The 22,117-nt window shown below is 44.8% G+C and overlaps 1 protein-coding gene and 1 pseudogene across 1 annotated transcript in view; one reads left to right on the top strand and one right to left on the bottom strand.

Moving 5' to 3' along the window:
• Window positions 1–3,254, bottom strand: part of LOC111973176 (26S proteasome regulatory subunit 4) — an 8,081-nt gene extending 4,827 nt beyond the window's left edge. Inside the window, exons 1-5 of the mRNA XM_024000441.2 lie at window positions 3,202–3,254; window positions 2,647–2,700; window positions 2,423–2,519; window positions 1,864–1,988; window positions 462–647 (exon numbers count right to left, since the gene is read on the bottom strand). Of these exons, the coding sequence (XP_023856209.1) occupies window positions 462–647; window positions 1,864–1,988; window positions 2,423–2,519; window positions 2,647–2,700; window positions 3,202–3,204 (465 nt within the window). The 5' untranslated portion in view covers window positions 3,205–3,254. The remainder of the gene's footprint in view (window positions 1–461; window positions 648–1,863; window positions 1,989–2,422; window positions 2,520–2,646; window positions 2,701–3,201) is intronic.
• Window positions 3,255–3,326: 72 nt separating this feature from the next.
• On the top strand, window positions 3,327–7,716 carry LOC139028714 (uncharacterized; annotated as a pseudogene).
• Window positions 7,717–22,117: the final 14,401 nt, after the last annotated feature.

The following is a 22,117-nucleotide window of genomic DNA, read 5'->3' on the forward strand; positions in this document are numbered from 1 at the left end:
GTTGCGACTGAGCTTGTTGTCATTGCAGGCAATCTCAACGCTGTGCGTTACAGGGAAGACATCCTCCTCCCTCATGTGGTACCGTTCCTGCAGGCTCATCCTGACTGACCCTGCAGCATGACAATGACACCAGCCATACTGCTCTTTCTGTGCGTGATTTCCTGCAAGACAGGAATGTCAGTGTTCTGCCATGGCCAGCGAAGAGCCCAGATCTCAATCCCATTGAGCACGTCTGGGACCTGTTGGATCGGAGGGTGAGGGCTAGGGCCATTCCTTCCAGAAATGTCCGGGAACTTGCAGGTGCCCTTGGTGGAAGAGTGGGGTAACATCTCACAGCAAGAACTGGCAAATCTGGTGCAGTCCATGAGGAGAAGCACTGCAATACTCTTCTTGGTTGAGTGGTACAGAGCAGATATGTCAGTACCTTGTGGTTGAGTGGTACAGAGCAGATATGTCAGTACCTTGTGGTTGAGTAGTACAGAGCAGCCGGGCTCCAGCAGGTCTTTGTCTACGAAGGAGAGGATGCTGACATAGTGCTCAGATCCCACTGACGTAGACACGATGGCATGGTTGTCATCGATGATCTCCTCCAGGTTCCCCACAGACATGGGTGTTCCCCTCAGGTCATCCACCTTGGACCTCTCTTCCTGCAGAACAGACACAGGAAATACATGGAAGACAACAACTTATGAGTTGAATTGACATAGCCTAAGGCAGGTTTCTCAAGTAAATCAAGTGATTCATTATTATCCCGTGAAAAGGGAAATTAATTTAGCAAACAGACACATATGTGGTTGTCCCACCTAGCCATCTTAAGACGAATGCACTAAGTGGCTCTGAATAAGAATGTCGGCTAAATTACAAAAAATATATACTTTTAAGTAAAATGTCCTACAGAGTTTACTGTATCAGTACCGTTTCTCCTTTAGTGGTTTCATCTGATAAACTACAGTAATATAGTATTATAAATACATACATATAATATGGTATTACAAACTCAGCGGCCAGTTTATTAGGTAAACCCATCTAGTACCGGGTCGGACACCCCTTTGCCTCCAGAACAGCCTGAATTCTTTGTTGCATGGAAATGTGGCTCAATTGGTATCAAGGGACCTAATGTGTGCCAGGTAAACATTCCCCACACCATTACACCACCGCTACCATACTGTACTGTTGACACCAGGCAAGATGGGGCCATGGACTCATCCTGCTTACGCCAAATCTTGACTCTGCCATCAACAGGAACCAGGATTTGTCGGACCAGGCGGTGTTTTCCACTCCTCAGTTGTACAGTGTTGGTGATTGCGTTCCCACTGGAGCCGCTTCTTCTTGATTTTAGGAGTGGAACCCGGTGTGGTCTGCTGCAATAGCCCACCCATGACAAGGATCAACAAGTTGCGCGTTCCGAGAGACCATTCTGCACACCACTGTTGTTCTGCACCGTTATCTGCCTGTTTGTGGCCTGCCTGTTAGCTTACACAATTCTTCACAGTCTCCTTCCATCTCTCATCACTGAGCTGTTTTCGCCCACAGAACTGCCGCCGACTGGATGTTTTTTGTTTGTCGCACCATTCTCAGTAAACTCTAGATACTGTCGTGGATAAAGAGCCCAGGAGGCCGGCCGTTTCAAAGTTACTGAAACCGGTGCGCCTGGCACCGACGATCACGCCACGCTCAGAGTCACTTAGGTCAGTCATTTTGACCATTCTAACATTCAATCAAACAATAACTGAATGCCTCGATGCCTGTGTGACTGCTTTAACTAGCAAGCCACGGCCACGTGGCTCACTGTCTGTAGGAACTAACCATTTTCGTGAACAGGATGGTGTACCTAATAAAGTAATATATATCTGTAGTCAGTACCTCCTGTTTTTCCTCCAGCGGTTTCATCTGCTCCTGGTTCCTGATGAACTCCTCCTCCATCAGCAGGTAGTCTTTGATCCTCTCCTGCTTCAGCAGCTTCAGACGGCAGTGGGTGTGAGGGGTGACTGCATACGTCAGGGGGAAACACACATAGCATACGTCAGGGGTAGGCAACAGGCGGCCCAGGGACCAAAACCGGCCCACAAGTGATTATTTTTTGTCCACCCAAAGTTTCTGGGGGGAGGGGGTTAGTTTTGGTCTAAAAAGACTGACATCACCAGGAATTTAAAAAAAGAAATGTGTTTAGGAAATCTGTTCCCAAGTATTCCCACGAATAAAAAGATGTGTTATGGCCCCTGTGGCTGAATCTAGGTGCCTACCCTTGCCATACATTATGAATATTGTTTCTCTTGACAAGCGAGTGGGTAAGAAATTACAAAGCTAGAGAGTTAGGCATGACATACAGAAAAACACGTAAAACTCCAAGCTAGATATTGAGTTGATAGGTTATTTATAAAGATAACCATTTCCCTAAGTGAGGGGACATTAGTAACGCTACCTAAAGGTAGTTTGCTGGCCGCATCTGGTCCCTTGCTCTTCTTCTTCCTCTTCCCAACTCTGGTGGGGATGGGAGGCTCATACTTCTTCTTCTTGTCCTGTTGACATATGATATGGTGACATGTTTTGTGGCAGTAGAATAATGGAGGTTAACACAGAAATCTGAAAGATCCAGCTGGTAGCTATGGAGATGACGTTGTCAGATTGCTGCCATGTCATGCTCACCTTGTCATCCTTCTTGCCTCCACCAGGTCCATGGCCCCCACTTTGGCTTTGACCCTGAAATCATAAACACACACATTAGCTACATATCCTGGAGGTAGAATCAATCAATCGAGGCACCTTGAATCAGGCTTATTGTTGGTAACGTTAGACTTTATTAGCTAGCTGACATCTTTAGTTTCTTAAATTTGGCCAGAGTCAACATCGAGTACTAAAAGGCCAGAGTATGATGATTAACTGCGATTCGTAATCGCCGCTATGTATTTCCTGATCGGTGAATCAACATGCTATCTAGTTAGCTACCGGCAAACTGAACGCTGCAACGTTATTCAACGCAAGAGTTAACAGCTAGCTAACGTTAGCTAGCTAGCTAAGGTAGCTGGCAATAATGAGGGGTTTATATAACGAATGCGTTTAAAAAATGTAACAAATACATAAAATCGTGTGTTATGTATAAATGAAAAAGCTACATCTTTAATATAAAGCTACAAAATGTGGTAAATCCTTGTAATATCTTATCAAAACATGAGCCAGAAAGAAATTTGCTTGCTCACTCACCATTGTTGCGTGTCTCTCTAAATTGACGTCACTACGGTCGGTAAGGGCTCTCGCATGAAAACTTTACGAGGCTTCGTTGATCTTCTTCTTCGATGGGGTTTAAAGGGAGTTGGCATCCAATGTTAATGGTGCATTACCGCTACCAGCTGGGCGGGGTATTGAACAAGAAACTAAAAAAACATTGCGGGAAAGGTGGAAAACGACATCATACAAAATTAAACACATCAACTATGAAAACCCACTTCTTCAAATCACAGTCCACTCCAAAATACATCCCTATACAGGCTCAGAGGTCTGTGATGACGGAAAACATTCACCAACAGGATTTCCCCGGCTGTGAAATCACAAAGACTCAAAAACGTTCAGCGGCATTCACAATGATTAAAATTTTCTTAGACTTCCTCTCCACTTGTGCTGTACAGTTTATGACCACTGTAATAAAAAATACAAAGTCCACCTTTTTAACATGTAGCATTTCACTATCCCTCAGTGGATGAGGCTTCGTTGATCCCATGGCAACCACCTTCTTCTTCTTCCTTCGTCTTGGTTTACGCTGTGCAGTTTATAACCAAAGCAATAAACGATACAAAGTCCACCTTTTTGTCAGGATGTCAGGATCCCGTTGGCGAGTAGCATTTACTGGTTTCTTTAATCCATCTACCATGGTTTCTTCAACGTTACCCCCTTCTTCCAGTCTGGATAGGAGACAAGCTGGACAGCCCTTACTCTTGCCACCTCAGACTCCACAGGCAGACAATACTTCTCCTGTCTATAAACACTTGACACATGTCCAAATAGTTTACATTTATCACTCTATATGGGTTTGGGCACGAAGGCTCTTACAGGGTATCTCACATAACCCAAATATACAGTACCAGTCAAAAGTTTGGACACACCTACTCATTGAAGGTTTTTTCTTAATGTTTTATTATTTTATACATTGTAGAATAATAGTGAAGACATCAAAACTATGAAATAACACATATGGAATCATGTAGTAACCAAAAAAAGTGTTAAACAAATGAAAATATATTTTATATTTGAGATTCTTCAAAGTAGCCACCCTTTGCCTTGATGACAGCTTTACACACTCTTGGCATTCTCTCAACCAGCTTCACGAGGTAGTCACCTGGAATGCATTTAAATTAACAGGTGCGCCTTGTTAATTAAAAGTTAATGCGTTTCATTCCCCAACAAGCTGGTTGATGTGGCTCTGGATCGGCACCACGTCCCAGGCAAGATCAGAGATCTCTAACTGGACTAATAAAAACAGTTTCAGTTTGAGAGTCACATCTGGATCCACAATATCGGAATGGCACAGGCTTGAGAAAGGAATGATCATGGGCTGCATCATTTCAGTGAAACTGTTCGCCCTTGCCATATCAGCTGAGGTGGTCTGGCGTGTGACACCCTCCTATCAGAGCCTTCATGGATGACTTGACTTTGACAATAACATCTGTCCCAGGGAGTAGGTGGATTCTGAAGGGGTTGGAGAAGCTTGTCACCTGGGCACGGATGAGCTTAAAGCCAGCGAAGTCTAGATCCCTGGTGCTGAAGATGGGGAAAACAGTGGACAAGTTCCGCTTCATCATTCAAGACACACAGATCCCATCCGTCACAGAGAAACTGGTAAAGAGTCTGGCCAAGCTGTTTCACAGCAGCCTGAGGGATACATCATCCATCAAGACATCCAACCAGGAGCTAGAAGCGTGGTTGGCTGATGTGGACAAGTCAGGTTTACCTTGCAAGCTCAAGGCCTGTATATACCAACATGGTATCCTGCTACAAAGGCTTTGACAGAAGAGTCAGCAGCTACCTCCACAAATGCCTGGGATTACCGTGAAGCCTGAGCAGCGTCGCCCTGCACAGTCAGAAGAACAACTGAAGTTACCCATCAGGAGCCTGAATGAGGAATTCATGTTGACCCGTACAAGGGAGGTGCTGCAATACAGGGAGACAAGACGAAAGTCTCCTAGGCCCGTATAGAGGTGAGGACAGGAAGTGGAGTTCTCAGAATGCAAGGGAGCAGGCTAAGTCACGGCTATGGCACAGCGGCTATGGCCTTGGTAGCATTACAACACCAAGCTACGACAAGGCCCAAGGGAAAGACAGGTGGAAGCTGGTGCAGGAGGAGGTGTGAGCGGCAGTCAAGGACGGAGCCAGCAGGAACATTGGTAGTAACCAATATTTCAACAGCCAAGCTGTCTTCATCAGGGTATAGTCGATGTCCAACTAAGCCCATCTAACATGTTCTGCTGGGGTAAGGCTGATTCACCATTTGCTGTGCCTAAAGAGAGGAACCCTTGGGTACATCCTCAGCTGCTGCTCAAAAGCCATAGGCGAGGGTCGCAACCGCTGGTGCAACGACCTGGTGCTTAAAGCCATAGCAGTGGGATCAGCCACTGAAAAGGCCTTCAACCAGCGAAGCAGGTTATCGCATTCGTCAGAGCCGGAAAAAAGCCAACACCAGCTCGACAGGTCTTCTCGCAACAGCTCAAGACTAGGAGCTGAAAGTCAACCTGGGAAGGCAGCTTAAGCTTAATCACAGCGATGACACAAAAGCCAGACATAGTCCTGCTTTCCAAAACCTCCATGACTAGGGCTGTGGCGGTCATGACATTTTCTCAGCTGCTGATTGTCAAGCAAATAACTGCCAGTCTCACGGTAAATTGACCGTTAATTAACATGAACATGTTTAACATCTCCTGGCTTCCACGCATAGCCTACAAGCCACTGATGCAGACCTTTGGAACACCACATTTGAAAAAGTCTAATAAATCCATTTAATGTAGCCTACACCATCACAATAAATCCATTAATTATTTTAGACACATCTAAAGAAGCATGATATGAAGAAAATGCAGTCTATTTCAAAAGAACAGAATAGCATACTCTGAGTTGTCGTTATGTTAGGCCCTGATTTGGCTATGCCATATGGCTGTGAGCTACACTTGTTCATTTAGCAGACAAGATTTGGTTAGAATTCCATGACATTATTTTATAGTATGAAGGCATCTCATCTCCAAAGTAGGCTACAAGTGAAGACAGACACATCAGGGATGCAACTGCACATGTCTTTCTTACTGAATTTCAAGGCCCAAATTGAAATGCTAGAACTGTCCACATTTACTTTTCATCAATAAACAAGAGTAGTCCTAACGAACAGCAAAAGCACTAGCCTATGTCAATCTACTATCCCCCATAGTACAAAAGTTGACCTATTTTATTGGTCAACTTGTCCTTCTGTGCGAGAAATAAATATTCCAAACCTACTCTGGGACAGTTGTGGGATGCGATAGATCCCAAATTATTACAACCACTTGCATCAATTTTTTTTTAAAGCAATGAGGCTGATGCAACATATCAGAATGTTTCGCTTAAAATGTTGGTAAACTATTGGGCTATTTCGTCACATTATAAGCGCAGCAATGCGCACACAGCAGTAGGCTATAAGCGCGAATATTCCAAAATGGAAGCAGGAAAACACCATTCTCAAAAGTGACCGCAAATACTATTATGCATGTAATGTTTTATTATAAAGGTGCATTTTTATGGTGAACATTATCTTCCCCAAACTTGAAACTCAAATGCCACCGATGTATACCAGTTAGGCTCTATACCAGTTGCAAAGCGAATGGAGGATGCTATTACCGTGGTTCATTCTCATGCCAGACAGGTTGGCTATACTCCTGTTGTAAAGTGAAGCAATGTGCTTGATATTAGGAAAGTTGAAAAATAAATATAGTAGGCCTAGCCAGTAGAAAGCTGATGGGATCCTCATCTTTTTAATAGTGGCCATCAAAACTCTGTTTTCTCGCACAATTGCATAGCCTATAGAAATGTTTCGCAACATGAGCTCATGGGCTTTCATGAAGTGTGTGATTTGATTTTCGATTACACTTGCATTGATGTCAGAGTGATTAGAGGGACTGAGTATCAGGCAGTTAGCAAGTTTGGTAGGCTACTAATGACCAGCAGCAGCATCAGAGCGCAGTTTTGGAGAAGGCTAGTTATCGTGACCAAGTGGTCACGTGGAATTTGACTGCAGTCATGACTCGTGACCGCCGGTGTGGCGGTACTGTAACAGCCCTAGTCATGACACACATCAACACCATCATCCCAGACACCCTAGACCCACTCAAATTTGCATACCTCTCCAACAGATCCACAGATGGATCTGCACTTCACACTGTCCTCACCCAACAGGGCAAGAAGGGAAATAACTATGTGAGAATGCTGTCCATAGACTACAGCTCAGCGTTCAACAACATAGTCCCCTCCAAGCTCATCACCAAGCTTGGCATCCTGGGGCTGAACCCCTACCTCTGGAACTGGATCCTGGACTTCCTGACGGGCTGCACCCAGGTGGTAAGGGTAGGCAGCAACACCTCCGCCACACTGACTCTCACCACGGGGGCCCCTCAGGGGTGTGTGCTTAGTCCCCTCCTGTACTCTCTGTTCCCCCACGACTGCAAGGTCACCCACGACTCCAGCACCATCATCAAAATTTGCTGATGACACGATGGTGTTAGGCCTGATCACAGATGGCAATGAGTCAGCCTACAGGGGAGAGGTCAGAGACTTAGCTGTGTGGTGCCAGGACAACAACCTTTCCCTCAATGTCAGTAAGACCAATTAGCTGATCGTATACTATAGGAGAAAGAGGGGAGAGCATGCCCTCAAATCCACATCGACAGGGCTGTTGTGTAGTGGGTCGAGAACGTCAATTTCCTTGGCGTCCACATCCCTAAGGACTTAACATGGTCCACACACACCCACACAGTTGTGAAGAGTGCATCTTCCCCCTCAGGAGGTTGAAAAGTTATACATCTGCACTATCAAGAGCATCTAGACTGGCTGCATGCCAGCCAAAACAAAACAAAGGTCATGTGGTTTGGTAAGAAGAATGCCCCTCCCCCCACATGTGTGATTACTACCTCTGAGGGTTTAGAGCTTGAGGTAGTCACTTCATACAAGTATTTGGGAGTATGGCTAGACGGTACATTGTTCTTCTCTCAGCGCATATCAAAGCTGCAGGCTAAAGTTAAATCTAGACTTGGTTTCCTCTGTCGTAATCACTCCTCTTTCACCCCAGCTGCCAAACTAACGCTGATTCAGAAGACCATCCTACCCAAGGGTGCTCTCGAGCGACTAGATATTCTTTACCATCAGATTTTCCACCAATGCTCCTTATAGGACACATCACTGCACTCTATACTCCTATGTAAACTGGTCATCTCTGTATACCTGTTGCAAGACCCACTGGTTGTTGCTTATTTATAAAACCCTCTTAGGCCTCACTGCCCCCTATCTGAGATATCTTCTGAAGCCCTCATCCTCCACATACAACACCCATTCTGACAGTCACAATCTGTTAAAATGTCCCCTAAGCACACACATCCCTGGGTCACTCCTCTTTTCAGTTCGCTGCAGCTAGCGACTGAAACAAGCTGCAACAAACACTCAAACGGACAGTTTTATCTCAATCTCTTCATTCAAAGACTCAATCATGGACACTCTTACAGTTGTGGCTGCTTTGCGTGATGTATTGTTGTCTCTACCTTCTTGCCCTTGTTGCTGTTGTCTGTGCCCAACAATATTTGTACCCTGTTTTGTGCTGCTACCATGTTGTGCTGCTGCCGTGTTGTGTTGCTACCAGGTTGTTGTCATGTTGTGTTGCTACCATGCTGTGTTGTCATATGTTGCTGCCATGCTGTTGTTGTCTTAGGTCTCTCTTTATGTAGTGTTGTCTCTCTTATCGTGATGTGTGTTTTGTCCTAGATTTTTATTCAATTTATTTTTATTTTTATTTTTAATCCCAGCCCAGTACTTCACTGGGGCCGAGCTCCCTGCCATCCAGGACCTCTATATCAGGTAGTGTGAAAGGAAGGCTCGAAAAATGGCTAAAGACTCCAGCCACCCAAGCCATAGACTGTTCACTCTGCTACTGTCCGGCGAACCATACCGGAGCATCTGCTCTCAGACCAACAGGCTCCGAGACAGCTTCTACCCACAAGCCATAAGACTGCTAAATAGCCAGACTGCTAAATAGTAAATTAATGGTACTCAAAGTTAAGTTTTAAGTTGAAGTTAAATTTATTTGCTCCAAAGAAAACAAGTGATAGACAACAATACAGATCAAAAAAGTATAAAAAAAACACAGTACAACAAAACATTTTACAGTACATAAGTACGAAAATAACAAAGGTTTGTTAAAACAGATAGCAAAACTACTAATTGTAAATATATAAATGAATTGATCACTAATCACAAAAAAACAAATATATATTTGTGTTTCCATGTGAGTGTGTGAGAGTTAGGCTATATAGAGGAGATTACTGAGTAGTTTGGTTCATCAGTCTTGTAGTATACAGTGCCTTCGGAAAGTGTTCAGACATTTAAGTCATTTACATTTAAGTCATTTAGCAGACGCTCTTATCCAGAGCGACTTACAAATTGGAAAGTTCATACATATTCATCCCCAGACCCCTTGGCTTTCCACATTTTGTTACATTACAGCCTTATTCTAAAATGGATTAAATATATATTTTTTCTCAGCAACTGTATACTACTCCTCAACAGACAATACCCAAATAATGACAAAGCGAAAACAGGAAATGTTTAACACAGAAGTACCTTATTTACATAATTAGTCAGACCCTTTGCTATGAGACTCGAAATTGAGCTCAGGTGCATTCTGTTTCCATTAATCATCCTTGAGATGTTTCTACAACTTGATTGGAGTCCATCTGTGGTAAATTCAATTGATTGGACATGATTTGGAAAGGCACACGCCTGTCTATCTAAAGGTCCCACAGTTGACAGTTCATGTCAGAGCAAAAACCAAGCCACGAGGATGAAGGAATTATCCATACAGCTTCGAGACAGGATTGTGTTGAAGCAGAGATCTGTGGAAGGGTACCAAAACATTTCTGCAGCATTGAAGGTCCCCAAGAACACAGTGGCCTCCATCATTCTCAAATGGAATACGTTTCCGAACCACTAACATTCTTCCTAGAGCTGGCCGCCCGGCCAAACTGAGCAATCGGGGAGAGAAGGGCCTTAAAATACTTAAAATCACCCAGAAAATATACCTCACTGTTGATATCACATACATTATCAAGCATTTCACACATGCTATCCAGATACTGACTGTTAGCACTTGGTGTCTATAGCGGCTTCCCACAAGAATGGGCTTTAGGTGAGGCAGATGAACCTGTAGCCATGTTACTTCAGCAGTATATAACATTAGATCATCTCTAAGCTTTACAGGAATGTGGTTATGAATATAAACAGCAACACCCCCAACATTGGCATTTCTGTATTTTCTGTAGATGTTATAACCATGTATTGCTACCACTGTATCATCAAAGGTATTATCTAAGTGTGTTTAAGAGATGGTCAGAATATGAAGGTCATCTGTTACTAGCAAATTATTGATTTCATTAATCTTGTTTCTTAAGCTGCATATGTTAACGTGGGCTTTTTAGCACTTTTTATTGCTTTACTGGGAAGCTCAGCAGAAGTAGACATGCTTATGTTATTTATGTTAGTGCAGGGTGAGCTGCACAGAGTGGACTTCCTCCTAGGGTACACCGCCTCAGTGTTAACAGTATAACTCTGGTTCATAGGCACATGATTACTGCAGACAATAGTTGTAGGATCAGCAGAGGCACTCAGGGCAGTTAGAGGGACATAAATTAGGTTACTTACATTGTAAGTAACTCCCATGGTAAGTCATTGTCTCAACGCAGCCTTATAATTCCTTGAAAGGATCCACAAACCCAAATGATTTGGGTGGATCCCATACTCCTTTCAGAAGGTATCAACATTTTCAATAAAAATGTTACACCCACAGAGCTCAAAAGTCAGGTAGCCAGTTATGGAGGGCTAAAAGTCTGCTGAAATGTTCAGTGCCATGATTTTGGGAGGGCACAGGGCCAGATATTATGTTTTTTTTTGTTGGTGTCAAGCAGAGACCCAATCAGTTCTTTAAAATCCATCTTCAGCTGTTCTGAGCTGCTCTTCATAATGTCATTGAATCCCACATGAACTATGATAGACTCAATTTCCTGATGCAGATTAAAAAAAATTGTGTGCAGCTTATCGATGTCCTGTACTAGTGCTCCTGGATAGCACAACGTTTTTGCTCCAGGGACTGAGACATTTCTCCCCATTGACCTGCCCAATACATGGTCCGTAGAAGGGGACAGAGAAATCCGCCCATTTCTAACCCTCACACAATTCGTGGAACCTTTCACGAGACCACAAGAACCAGGTAGAATGGTCAAAACTAGAGACATACAGGAGCATGGGAAAAACGCTGGTAGGCTTGACGAAACAAAATGAACTGGCAACAAACAGAGAACACAGGTATAAATGCACTGGGGATAATGGGGAAGATGGGCGACACCTGGAGGGGGGTGGAGACAAGCACAAAGACAGGTAAAACACATTAGGGTGTGACAGTAAATGGTATAAATACTCCAGTCTTTAGTAATGCATTACCTCATGTGCATCTGACTGGTCTGGTTGTTTCATAATAACTATTAACTATACTGAACAAAAATATAAAATGCAACATGTAAAGTGTTGGTCCCATGTATCATGAGTTTTTCTTTCTGTTTTCCCTGAAATAAAAGATTTTAGAAATTTTCCATATGCACAAAAATCTTATTTCTCTGGGGACAATAAAATGATCTGTAAAATGGGCAGTTTTCTCACACAATACAATGCCACAGATGTCTCAAGTTGAGGGAGGGTGAAATTAGCATGCTGACTGCTAGAATGTCCACCCAGAGCTGTTGCTAGTGAATTTAATGTTAATTTCTCTACCGTACGCCGCCTCCAATGTAATTTTAGAGAATTTGGCGGTATGTCCAACTGGCCTCACAATCGCAGACCATGTGTAACCAGGCCAGCCCAGGACCTCCACATCTGGTTTCTTCACCTGCGGGATAGTCTGAGACGAGCCACCAGGACAGCTGATGAAACTGTGGGCTTGCACAACCTGAGAAATATCTGCACAAACTGTCAGAAACAGTCTCAAGGAAGCTCATCTGCGTGCTCATCATCCTCACAAGGGTCTTGACCTAACTGCAGTTCGGCATCGTAAACGACTTCAGTGCGCAAACACTTCCCTTCGATGGCCACAGGCACATTGGAGAAGTGTGCTCTTCACGGACTAAATCTGGTTTCCACTGTACCGGGCAGATGGCTGACAGTGTGTATGGTGTCGTGTGGCTAAGCAGCTTGCTGATGACAACGTTGTGAACAAAGTGCCCCATTGTCACGTTCTGACCCTAGTTATTGTGTTAATTGTTAGTTTTAGTGGGTCAGGATGTGAGTTGGGTGGGCATTCATTGTTTTGTGTCTGGTTTGTCTATTTCTGTGTTTGACCTGATATGGTTCTCGATCAGAGGCAGCTGTCAATCGTTGTCCCTGATTGAGAACCATATTAAGGTAACCTGTTTGGTGTTGGGTTTTGTGGGTGATTGTCTTCCGTGTTAGTGTTCGTGCCACACGGGACTGTTTTCGGTTTGGTCACGTTTGTTGTTTTTTTGTATCTTGAAGTGTTCAGTTTACTTTCATTAAAATATGAACACTTTCCATTCTGCGTCTTGGTCCGATCCCTACACCTCCTCTTCAGACGAAGAGGGGGAAATCTGCCGTAACACCCATGGTGGGGGTGGGGTTATAGTATGGGCAGGCATAAGCTACAGACAACAAAACAATTGCATTTTATCGATGGCAGTTTGAATGCACAGAGATACCGTGACAAAATCCTAAAGCCCATAGTCATGCCATTCATCCGCCGCCATCACCTCATGTTTCAGCATGGTAATGCACGGCCCAATGTCAAAATCTGTACACAATTCCCAGAAGCTGAAATTGTCCCAGTTTTTCCATGGCCTGCATACTCACCAGACATTTCACCCGTTGAGCATGTTTGGGATGCTTTGGATTGACGTTTACGACAGTGTGTTCCAGCTCCCGCCAATATCCAGCAACTTCGCACAGAAGAGGAGTGGGACAAAATTCCAAAGTCCAAAATCAACAGCCTGATCAACTCTATGTGAAGGAGATGTGTCACTCTGCATATGGCAAATGGTGGTCACAACAGATACTGACTGGTTTTCTGATCCACACCCCTACCTTTAAAAAAATAAAAGTATCTGTCGCAAACAGATGCATATGTGTATTCCCAGTCATGTGAAATCCTTAGATTAAGGCCTAATGAATCAATTTCAATTGACTGATTTCCTTATATGAAATTAACTCAGTAAAATCTTTGACATTTTGCATGATCCTTTTATATTTTTGTTCAGTGTTTAACAGGCTCAGAATGTCAACACCTTTTCACTCTCTTGTTCTAGGGAGAGTTTTTCTATAACCACATGACCTGAAAAGGAAGGAAAATTCTGGACCCTCCAGCTTGCCAACACATCTTTATTGGTTGTAGCAGGGAAGCGAACGTGGGTTGCTGGAGTGAAAGGTCAAAAATCGAATCAAATCAAATCAAATGTTATTTGTCACATACACATGGTTAGCAGATGTTAATGCGAGTGTAGCGAAATGCTTGTGCTTCTAGTTCCGACAATGCAGTAATAACCAACGAGTAATCTAACCTAACATTTTCACAACAACTACCTTATACACACAAGTTTAAAGGAATTAAGAATATGTACATAAACATATATGAATGAGTGATGGTACAGAACGGCATAGGCAAGATGCAGTAGATGGTATCGAGTACAGTATATACATATGAGATGAGTAATGTAGGGTATGTAAACATTATATGAAGTGGCATTGTTTAAAGTGGCTAGTGATACATTTTTTTCATACATTTTTACATTGTTAAAGTGGCTGGAGTTGAGTCAGTATGTTGGCAGCAGCCACTCAATGTTAGTGGTGGCTGTTTAACAGTCTGATGGCCTTGAGATAGAAGCTGTTTTTCAGTCTCTCGGTCCCTGCTTTGATGCACCTGTACTGACCTCGCCTTCTGGATGATAGCGGGGTGAACAGGCAGCGGCTCGGGTTGTTGTTGTCCTTGATGATCTTTATGGCCTTCCTGTGACATCGGGTGGTGTAGGTGTCCTGGAGGGCAGGTAGTTTGCCCCCGGTGATGCGTTGTGCAGACCTCACTACCTTCTGGAGAGCCTTATGGTTGTGGGCGGAGCAGTTGCTGTACCAGGCGGTGATACAGCACGACGGGATGCTCTCGATTGTGCATCTGTAAAAGTTTGTGAGTGCTTTTGGTGAAAAGCCAAATTTCTTCAGCCTTCTGTGGTTGAAGAGGCGCTGCTGCGCCTTCTTCACCACGCTGTCTGTGTGGGTGGACCAATTCAGTTTGTCCGTGATGTGTATGCCGAGGAACTTAAAATGTACTACCCTCTCCACTACTGTCCCGTTGATGTGGATAGGGGGGTGCTCCCTCTGCTGTTTCCTGAAGTCCACGATCATCTCCTTTGTTTTGTTGACGTTGAGTGTGAGGTTATTTTCCTGACACCACACTCCGAGGGCCTTCACCTCCTCCCTGTAGGCCGTCTCGTCGTTGTTGGTAATCAAGCCTACCACTGTAGTGTCGTCTGCAAACTTGATGATTGAGTTGGAGGCGTGCATGGCCACGCAGTCGTGGGTGAACAGGGAGTACAGGAGAGGGCTCAGAACGCACCCTTGTGGAGCCCCAGTGTTGAGGATCAGCGAAGTGGAGATGTTATTACCTACCCTCACCACCTGGGGGCGGCCCGTCAGGAAATCCAGTACCCAGTTGCACAGGGCGGGGTCGAGACCCAGGGTCTTGAGCTTGATGACGAGTTTGGAGGGTACTATGGTGTTAAAATAGTCTCTCAAAGCACTTCATGATTACGGAAGTGTGTGCTACGGGGCGGTAGTCGTTTAGCTCAGTTACCTTAGCTTTCTTGGGAACAGGAACAATGGTGGCCCTCTTGAAGCATGTGGGGACAGCAGACTGGGATAAGGATTGATTGAATATGTCTGTAAACACCAGCCAGCTGGTCTGCGCATGCTCTGAGGACGCGGCTGGGGATGCCGTCTGGGCCTGCAGCCTTGCGAGGGTTAACACGTTTAAATGTTTTACTCACGTCGGCTGCAGTGAAGGAGAGTCCGCAGGTTTTGGTAGCGGGCCGTGTCAGTGGCACTGTATTGTCCTCAAAGCGGGCAAAGAAGTTGTTTAGTCTGTCTGGGAGCAAGACATCCTGGTCCGCGACGGGGCTGGTTTTCTTTTTGTAATCCGTGATTGACTGTAGACCCTGCCACATACCTCTTGTGTCTGAGCCGTTGAATTGCAACTCTACTTTGTCTCTATACTGACATTTAGCTTGTTTGATTGCCTTGTGGACGGAATAGCTACACTGTTTGTATTCGGTCATGTTTCCGGTCACCTTGCCCTGATTAAAAGCAGTGGTTCACGCTTTCAGTTTCGCGCGAATGCTGCCAGCAATCCGCGGTTTCTGTTTTGGGAATGTTTTAATAGTTGCTGTGGGTACGACATCGCAGATGCACTTGCTAATAAACTCGCTCACCGAATCAGCGTATTCTTCAATGTTGTTGTTTGACGCAATGCGGAACATATCCCAATCCATGTGATCGAAGCAATTTTGAAGCGTGGAATCAGATTGGTCGGACCAGCAATGAACAGACCTGAGCGCGGGAGCTTCCTGTTTTAGTTTCTGTCTATAGGCTGGAAGCAACAAAATGGAGTCGTGGTCAGCTTTTCCGAAGGGAGGGCGGGGGAGGGCCTTATATGTGTCGCGGAAGTTAGAATAACAATGATCCAGGTTTTTACCAGCCCTGGTTGCACAATTGATATGCTGATAGAATTTAGGCAGTCTTGTTTTCAGATTGGCCTTTTAAAATCCCCAGCTACAATGAATGCAGCCTCAGGATATGTGGTTTCCAGTTTACATAGAGTCAAATAAAGTTCGTTCAGGGCCATCGATGTGTCTGCTTGGGGGGGAATATATGCGGCTGTGATTATAATCGAAGCGAATTCTCTTGGTAGATAATGCGGTCGACATTTGATTGTGAGGAATTCTAAGTCAGGTGAACAGAAGGACTTGAGTTCCTGTATGTTGATATGATCACACCACGTCTCGTTAATCATAAGGCATACCCCCCCGCCCTTCTTCTTACCAGAAAGATGCTTGTTTCTGTCGGCGCGATGCGTGAAGAAACCAGCTGGCTGTACCGACTCCATTAGTCGGTACAGATCGTGCCATAGGGTTCACCCCACTTGATTAATTGTAACGTTGCTTATATAGCGATGATCGCTACAACTGCCCCTCCGAATGAGAAGGCATTTCCCCGTACTTCGACTACTCACCCGCCTTACACGCCATCTCACTTCTGACACCAATGTAGCGAACGGTGGGCAGGGAAGCAAACCGGGTCGCCGGTGTGAAAGGCTAATGCTTTACGTATCGCGCCAAAAGGGTTAACCCACTTGGTGGTAATTGTAACATAGCTCATATAGCGAGCACTGCTACATGTGTTTATCTAGTGTGGTGGCAGTGGGGTTGTGCTGGGCATAAAGGGATTGTGTTGGGTAGATGCAAAGGCCCATCAACCGCTAGGAACTTCACAAAGAACGCTGTGTCTACATTTGATGTGATGGGAGCTTCGAACAACACAAAGAACCGTTGTGACTACATTGATGTGATGGAGCTTCGAACAACACAAGAACCGTTGTGACTACAATCTGATATGAACGGGAGCTTCGAATACACAAAGAACCGTGTGACTCCATTTGATGTGATGGGAGCTTCGAAATACACAAAGAACCGCTGTTGACTACATTTGATGTGATGGGAGCTTCGAACACAGAAAGAGCCGCTGTGAGTACATGTGATGTGACGGGAGCTTTGAAGATCAGAGATTCACCTCTACTCTTCTCACCCTTCTGTCAGCGAAACGGAGCAGAGGAGGCTCTCTCTCTCTCTCTCTCTCTCATCTCTCTCGTCTCTCTCTCTCTCTCTCTCTCTCTCTCTCTCTCTCTCATCTCTCTCTCTCTCTCTCTCTCTCTCTCTCTCTTCGTCTCTCTCTCTCTCTCTTCTCTTCTCTCTCTCTCTCTCTCTCTCTCTCTCTCTCTCTCTCTCTCTCTCTCTCTCTCTCTCTCTCTCTCTCTCTCCATCCTGCAGGGGAATTAGCCAACTTCTGTGACAAAGTGAGATTACTCGCACCAGACTGTCATCTTCAGCACATTGTCTTCTTTGTTCTCTATATGTGGGGTGGCAGGTAGCCTAGTGGTTAGAGCGTTGGGCTAGTAACTTAAAAGGTCGCTAGATCAAATCCCCGAGCTGACAAGGTAAAAATCAGTCGTTCAACTCCTGAACAAGGCAGCTAACCAACTATTCCTAGGCCGTCATTTTAAATTAGAGTTTGTTCTTATCTGACTTGCCTAGTTAAATAAAGGTTGAATAAATAAATAGCAACCTAACTGTATTAGTATGTGTACGTGATACACGGTTGAAGTTTATCCAAAGTTGAAGAGGCTGTACTTCACAATGTTCTTTGAATTATGTGAAGATTACTTTGTTTTGATTCAAAGGAGTACAGCAGTGCCATTTGACGACTTGGTCCTTGTGTTGTTTTAGCTAAGTGTTTGAAGATAACTGGCACTTAAATTGTTCATCATTCAGAACAGATTTATTTTCAGAATATGGTTTCACTCAAAACTCACAAACAAGACCACCAGAGAAGGTCATTTCAGATGTATTCATATTTTTGACTCATTCGTTTCAGCACTCTACAATTTCTTTGTCATAGTCATCTTATGATACATTGGTGGTTTCAAAATGAATTACATTAAGTAGCAAACAATGTTCTAGTGACAAGTAGCATATGTATTATATTATTCTCAATAATATTCTGGTTGCCATTTCAAATCATTACATGCCCATTTGGTTAAAACAATATCACAAAGCACATTCACGTGATGACTCACAGGTCTACTGTGGGCTAAACTGTAACCTATTCACACGTCCATAGTCCCATAGTACTGCTCTCAACTGTGACGTGGTGTTATTTCTGAGGCTTTTGTTTTATCTACTTTTCTGAAGAACTAATGAGACATCCAGCACTAACACTCACTGTGACGTAACAGCCAGGGAACCTGGAGGAGTCTCAGCAGTAACGCTCACTGTGACGTAACAGGCCAGGGCAACCTGGAGGAGTCTCATGTGTAACGCTCACTGTGACGTAACAGCCAGGGAACCTGGAGGAGTCTCAGCGTAACGCTGTTCACTGTGACGTAACAGCAGGAACTTCTGGAGGAGTCTCAGCAGTAACGCTCACTGTGACGTAACAGCCAGGGAACCTGGAGGGTCTCAGCAGCTAACGCTCACTGTGACGTAACAGCCAGGGATCTGGAGGATTCTCAGCAGGAACGCTCACTGACGTAACAGCCAGGGAACCTGGAGAGTCTCGCAGTAACGCTCACTTGTACGTAACAGCCAGGGATTCTGGAGGGAGTCTCAGCAGTAACGCTCACTGTGACGTAACAGCCAGGGAACTGAGGAGTCTCAGCAGTAACGCTCAACTGTGACGTAACAGACCAGGAACCGGAGGAGTCTTAGCAGTAACGCTCACTGTTGACGTAACAGCCAGGGAACCTGGAGGAGTCTCAGCAGTAACGGCTCACTGTGACGTAACAGCCAGGGAACCTGGAGGAGTCTCAGCAGTAACGCTTCACTGTGACGTAACAGCCAGGGAACCTGGAGGAGTCTCAGACTAGTAACGCCACTGTGATGTAACAGCCAGGAATCTGGAGGAGTCCTCAGCAGTAACGCTCACTGTGACGTAACAGCCAGGGAACCTGGAGGAGTCTCAGCAGTAACGCCTCAGCTAGCTGACGTAACAGCCAGGGAATCTGGAGGAGTCTCAGCACTAAACACTCACTGTGACGTAACAGCCAGGGAATCTGGAGGAGTCTCACAGTACGCTCACTGTGACGTAACAGCCAGGGAAATCTGGAGGAGTCTCAGTAGTAACGCTCACTGTGACGTAAACAGCCAGGAATCTGGAGGAGTCTCAGCACGTAACACTCACTGTGACGTAACGCCAGGGAATCTGGAGGAGTCTCAGCAGTAACGCTCAATCGTGACGTAACAAGCCAGGGAATCTGGAGGAGTCTCAGCAGATAACGCTCACTGTGACTAAACCCAGCCAGGGAAACCTGGAACGAGTCTCAGCAGTAACGCTCACTGTGACGAACAGCCAGGGAATCTGGAGGAGTCCTCAGCAGTAATGCTCACTGTGACGTAACAGCCAGGGAATCTGGAGGAGTCTCAGCAGTAACGCTCACTGTGACGTAACAGCCAGTGAATTATAACTCTGTGATTGAAAGAATGAGCTCAAAGCAGCTGAAACAACCCAGAGTGACTCGTTTCATTTTCACAGTATTATTATGTACATGCCGGACCAGGCCCGGATAGATATGGACAAAAAAAGTGATTCTTCATTGTTAGTCTGTATGCTGTTACATTATGGTGCGTCAACACAAGATCACAGTCCTCATAATAAACTCTAAAATGGAATCTCTAAAGCAGTGTTTCACACCTCCTCGACTACGCCCAAACAGAACACATTTTTGTTGTAGCCCCAGAAAAACTCACCTGATTAAATTCTTCTTCTCTGCGATTGGCGGATCGCATCCAACTTCAAGGTGCATACAACACCACCTAATGTATTAAAGTGTGAGATTAGTCAGGGCCTACCTACATTCAATTATCTTCCTTATTCCTGTTCATTAATTTTTTTTTAAAGAAATTGAAAAATAAACATTTCACCACCAACTAACCCTATATACCACTATTTCACCACCAACTAACCCTACACCTATATACCACTATTTCACCACCAACTAACCCTACACCTATATACCACTATTTCATAATATAAATCACCACCCCATGAACTCTTCTGCAGTAAAATCTCATACACCCAGGTACTTCTCTGCAGCTGCCACGTACACTCATTAAAAACCCACTACCCCATTCCACTACTTTGACCCTATCTGCTCCTGCACCATGCCAACGGCCTGGGAGGACGGGACACCACCACTCAACACACCCTGTAACTCTTCTGGAGTCGTATACCCAAATACCTCCCTGTGGCTTCCACCACAACATATATTTTCTGTGATTTACATTCCATCTCTGCGGTACAGCTGATAACCATTGTTATGAACGCTAAGAAGCCAACCTTACTGAAGCATAACTTACTCATTACCCTATTCTTCTGTACTGGCACAGATCTACTGCTCACAGGGATCCTCTCAGCATCCCTCACCCTTGACCCCTCCTCCTCCACTTTCTTCACTGTCTCAGCATACAACCCCCTCTGCACTACTCTGACTCTGGACACTTTAATATGCCTCTCTCTCACCGGACACTTCTGATCCTCAGCAACATGGGCACCCTTACAGTTGTCACAGACAACTTTATCCATCAAAATTACACAATAGTCTGTCCCATGCCCTCCTGCACAGTTCCCACATCTTGGAATCTCCCTCCTACACACTGCTGCAACAGGACCATACATGTTACACCTGAAACAGCGCAGTGGATTCTGGATAAGTGCTCTAACAGTAGAACTGATACATCCTAACATGACTTTGGTAGAGACTCAAAACTCAAAAGGACAATGACTCCTCTGTTTCACCACATTCCCCATCAGGTCCGGCATTAAACAGCGGGCATCACAAACATCAGTACTTTTCAACTTTAATTGCTCCACCTCCACACTTAACACTACCCTAGAAATCCTTCCTTATAATGGCGCCCTGTTCCTAAGAGCAAGAAACAGATCTTGACCCAAGTTACGTGACAGGGAGCGTCTTCTCCCTCTGGTCAGAAGAAACACAAACAAATATCACAAGTCCAGTACTGGTTACCTGTACTGATTCAACTACACCCAACTCCTTTCTCATCCACCCTGACACCTCAAATGGATCATCCAAAAGACAAGGGTCCACTTCCTCTCAGAGATGTCACTCCTACTGGTTCAGATTCTTCTGACGCCATTCTTCCTCAACACACATCTTCCTACTACACTGGTAGCATCTTCTTCTTCCTTGCTGTCCATAACCACGTCTATCTGTTCACCACGCACTTGCCATGCCTTCATCCGCTGCATTGTTTGCAGAACATGCAATGATGGCGTTTCTCCAAAGCCCAACTTCTGTTCCTTAGCCCACTTTACAAGTCTGGCTTTCTTTTGACTTCTCCATGCTTTCTCCATCTCTGTCCCATGTTACATCTCAACCGAGTTCCTGGCTAGTGGCTTACATGCGACCACCCCTGATTCAACTTATTGAGGGCTTGAGGATTAGTTGACAAGTTGAATCAGGTGTGCTTGTCCGGGGCTACAACACAATAAATAGAAAAAGAGCGTGCTGTAGGGGGTGTTGTGAAACACTACTCTAAAGAATATAATATTACGTTTTGTATTTTGGTAAGAATAGATAGGGCTCCATTGGTTTGTAATGGTGCTGCCTGGGTGTTTCTGTCCATTGCAGAATGTGTTTAAAACATAAGTGAGAGAGAGCAGTGGCAGAAAAAAAACAGTACAGCCGATGGACAGAAGCCGCAGACTTCTTATGTTCATTCAGACAGAAACACACTGGACAATCAATGTATTTTTCTGCTGAGGCTATTTTCCCCAAGTATTTTCTCTGACATGCAGGCGAGCGGTAAGTCTGATGGGTCAGGGTGAAAGTATAGGATGTTTGTGGTCGCAATGATGAACAGTCTGTTGGCTAGTTGTTATCCGCTGGTGATACTGTATATAGAATATCATAGTGTGGTTTAAAACTCCTCAGCTACAAGGTCTTAAAACTCCTCAGCTACAAGGTCTTAAACCCCCTCAGCTACAAGGTCTTAAACCCCCTCAG

The sequence above is a fragment of the Salvelinus sp. IW2-2015 genome, linkage group LG14 (assembly GCF_002910315.2).
Source record: "Salvelinus sp. IW2-2015 linkage group LG14, ASM291031v2, whole genome shotgun sequence".
Lineage (NCBI taxonomy): Eukaryota > Metazoa > Chordata > Actinopteri > Salmoniformes > Salmonidae > Salvelinus > Salvelinus sp. IW2-2015.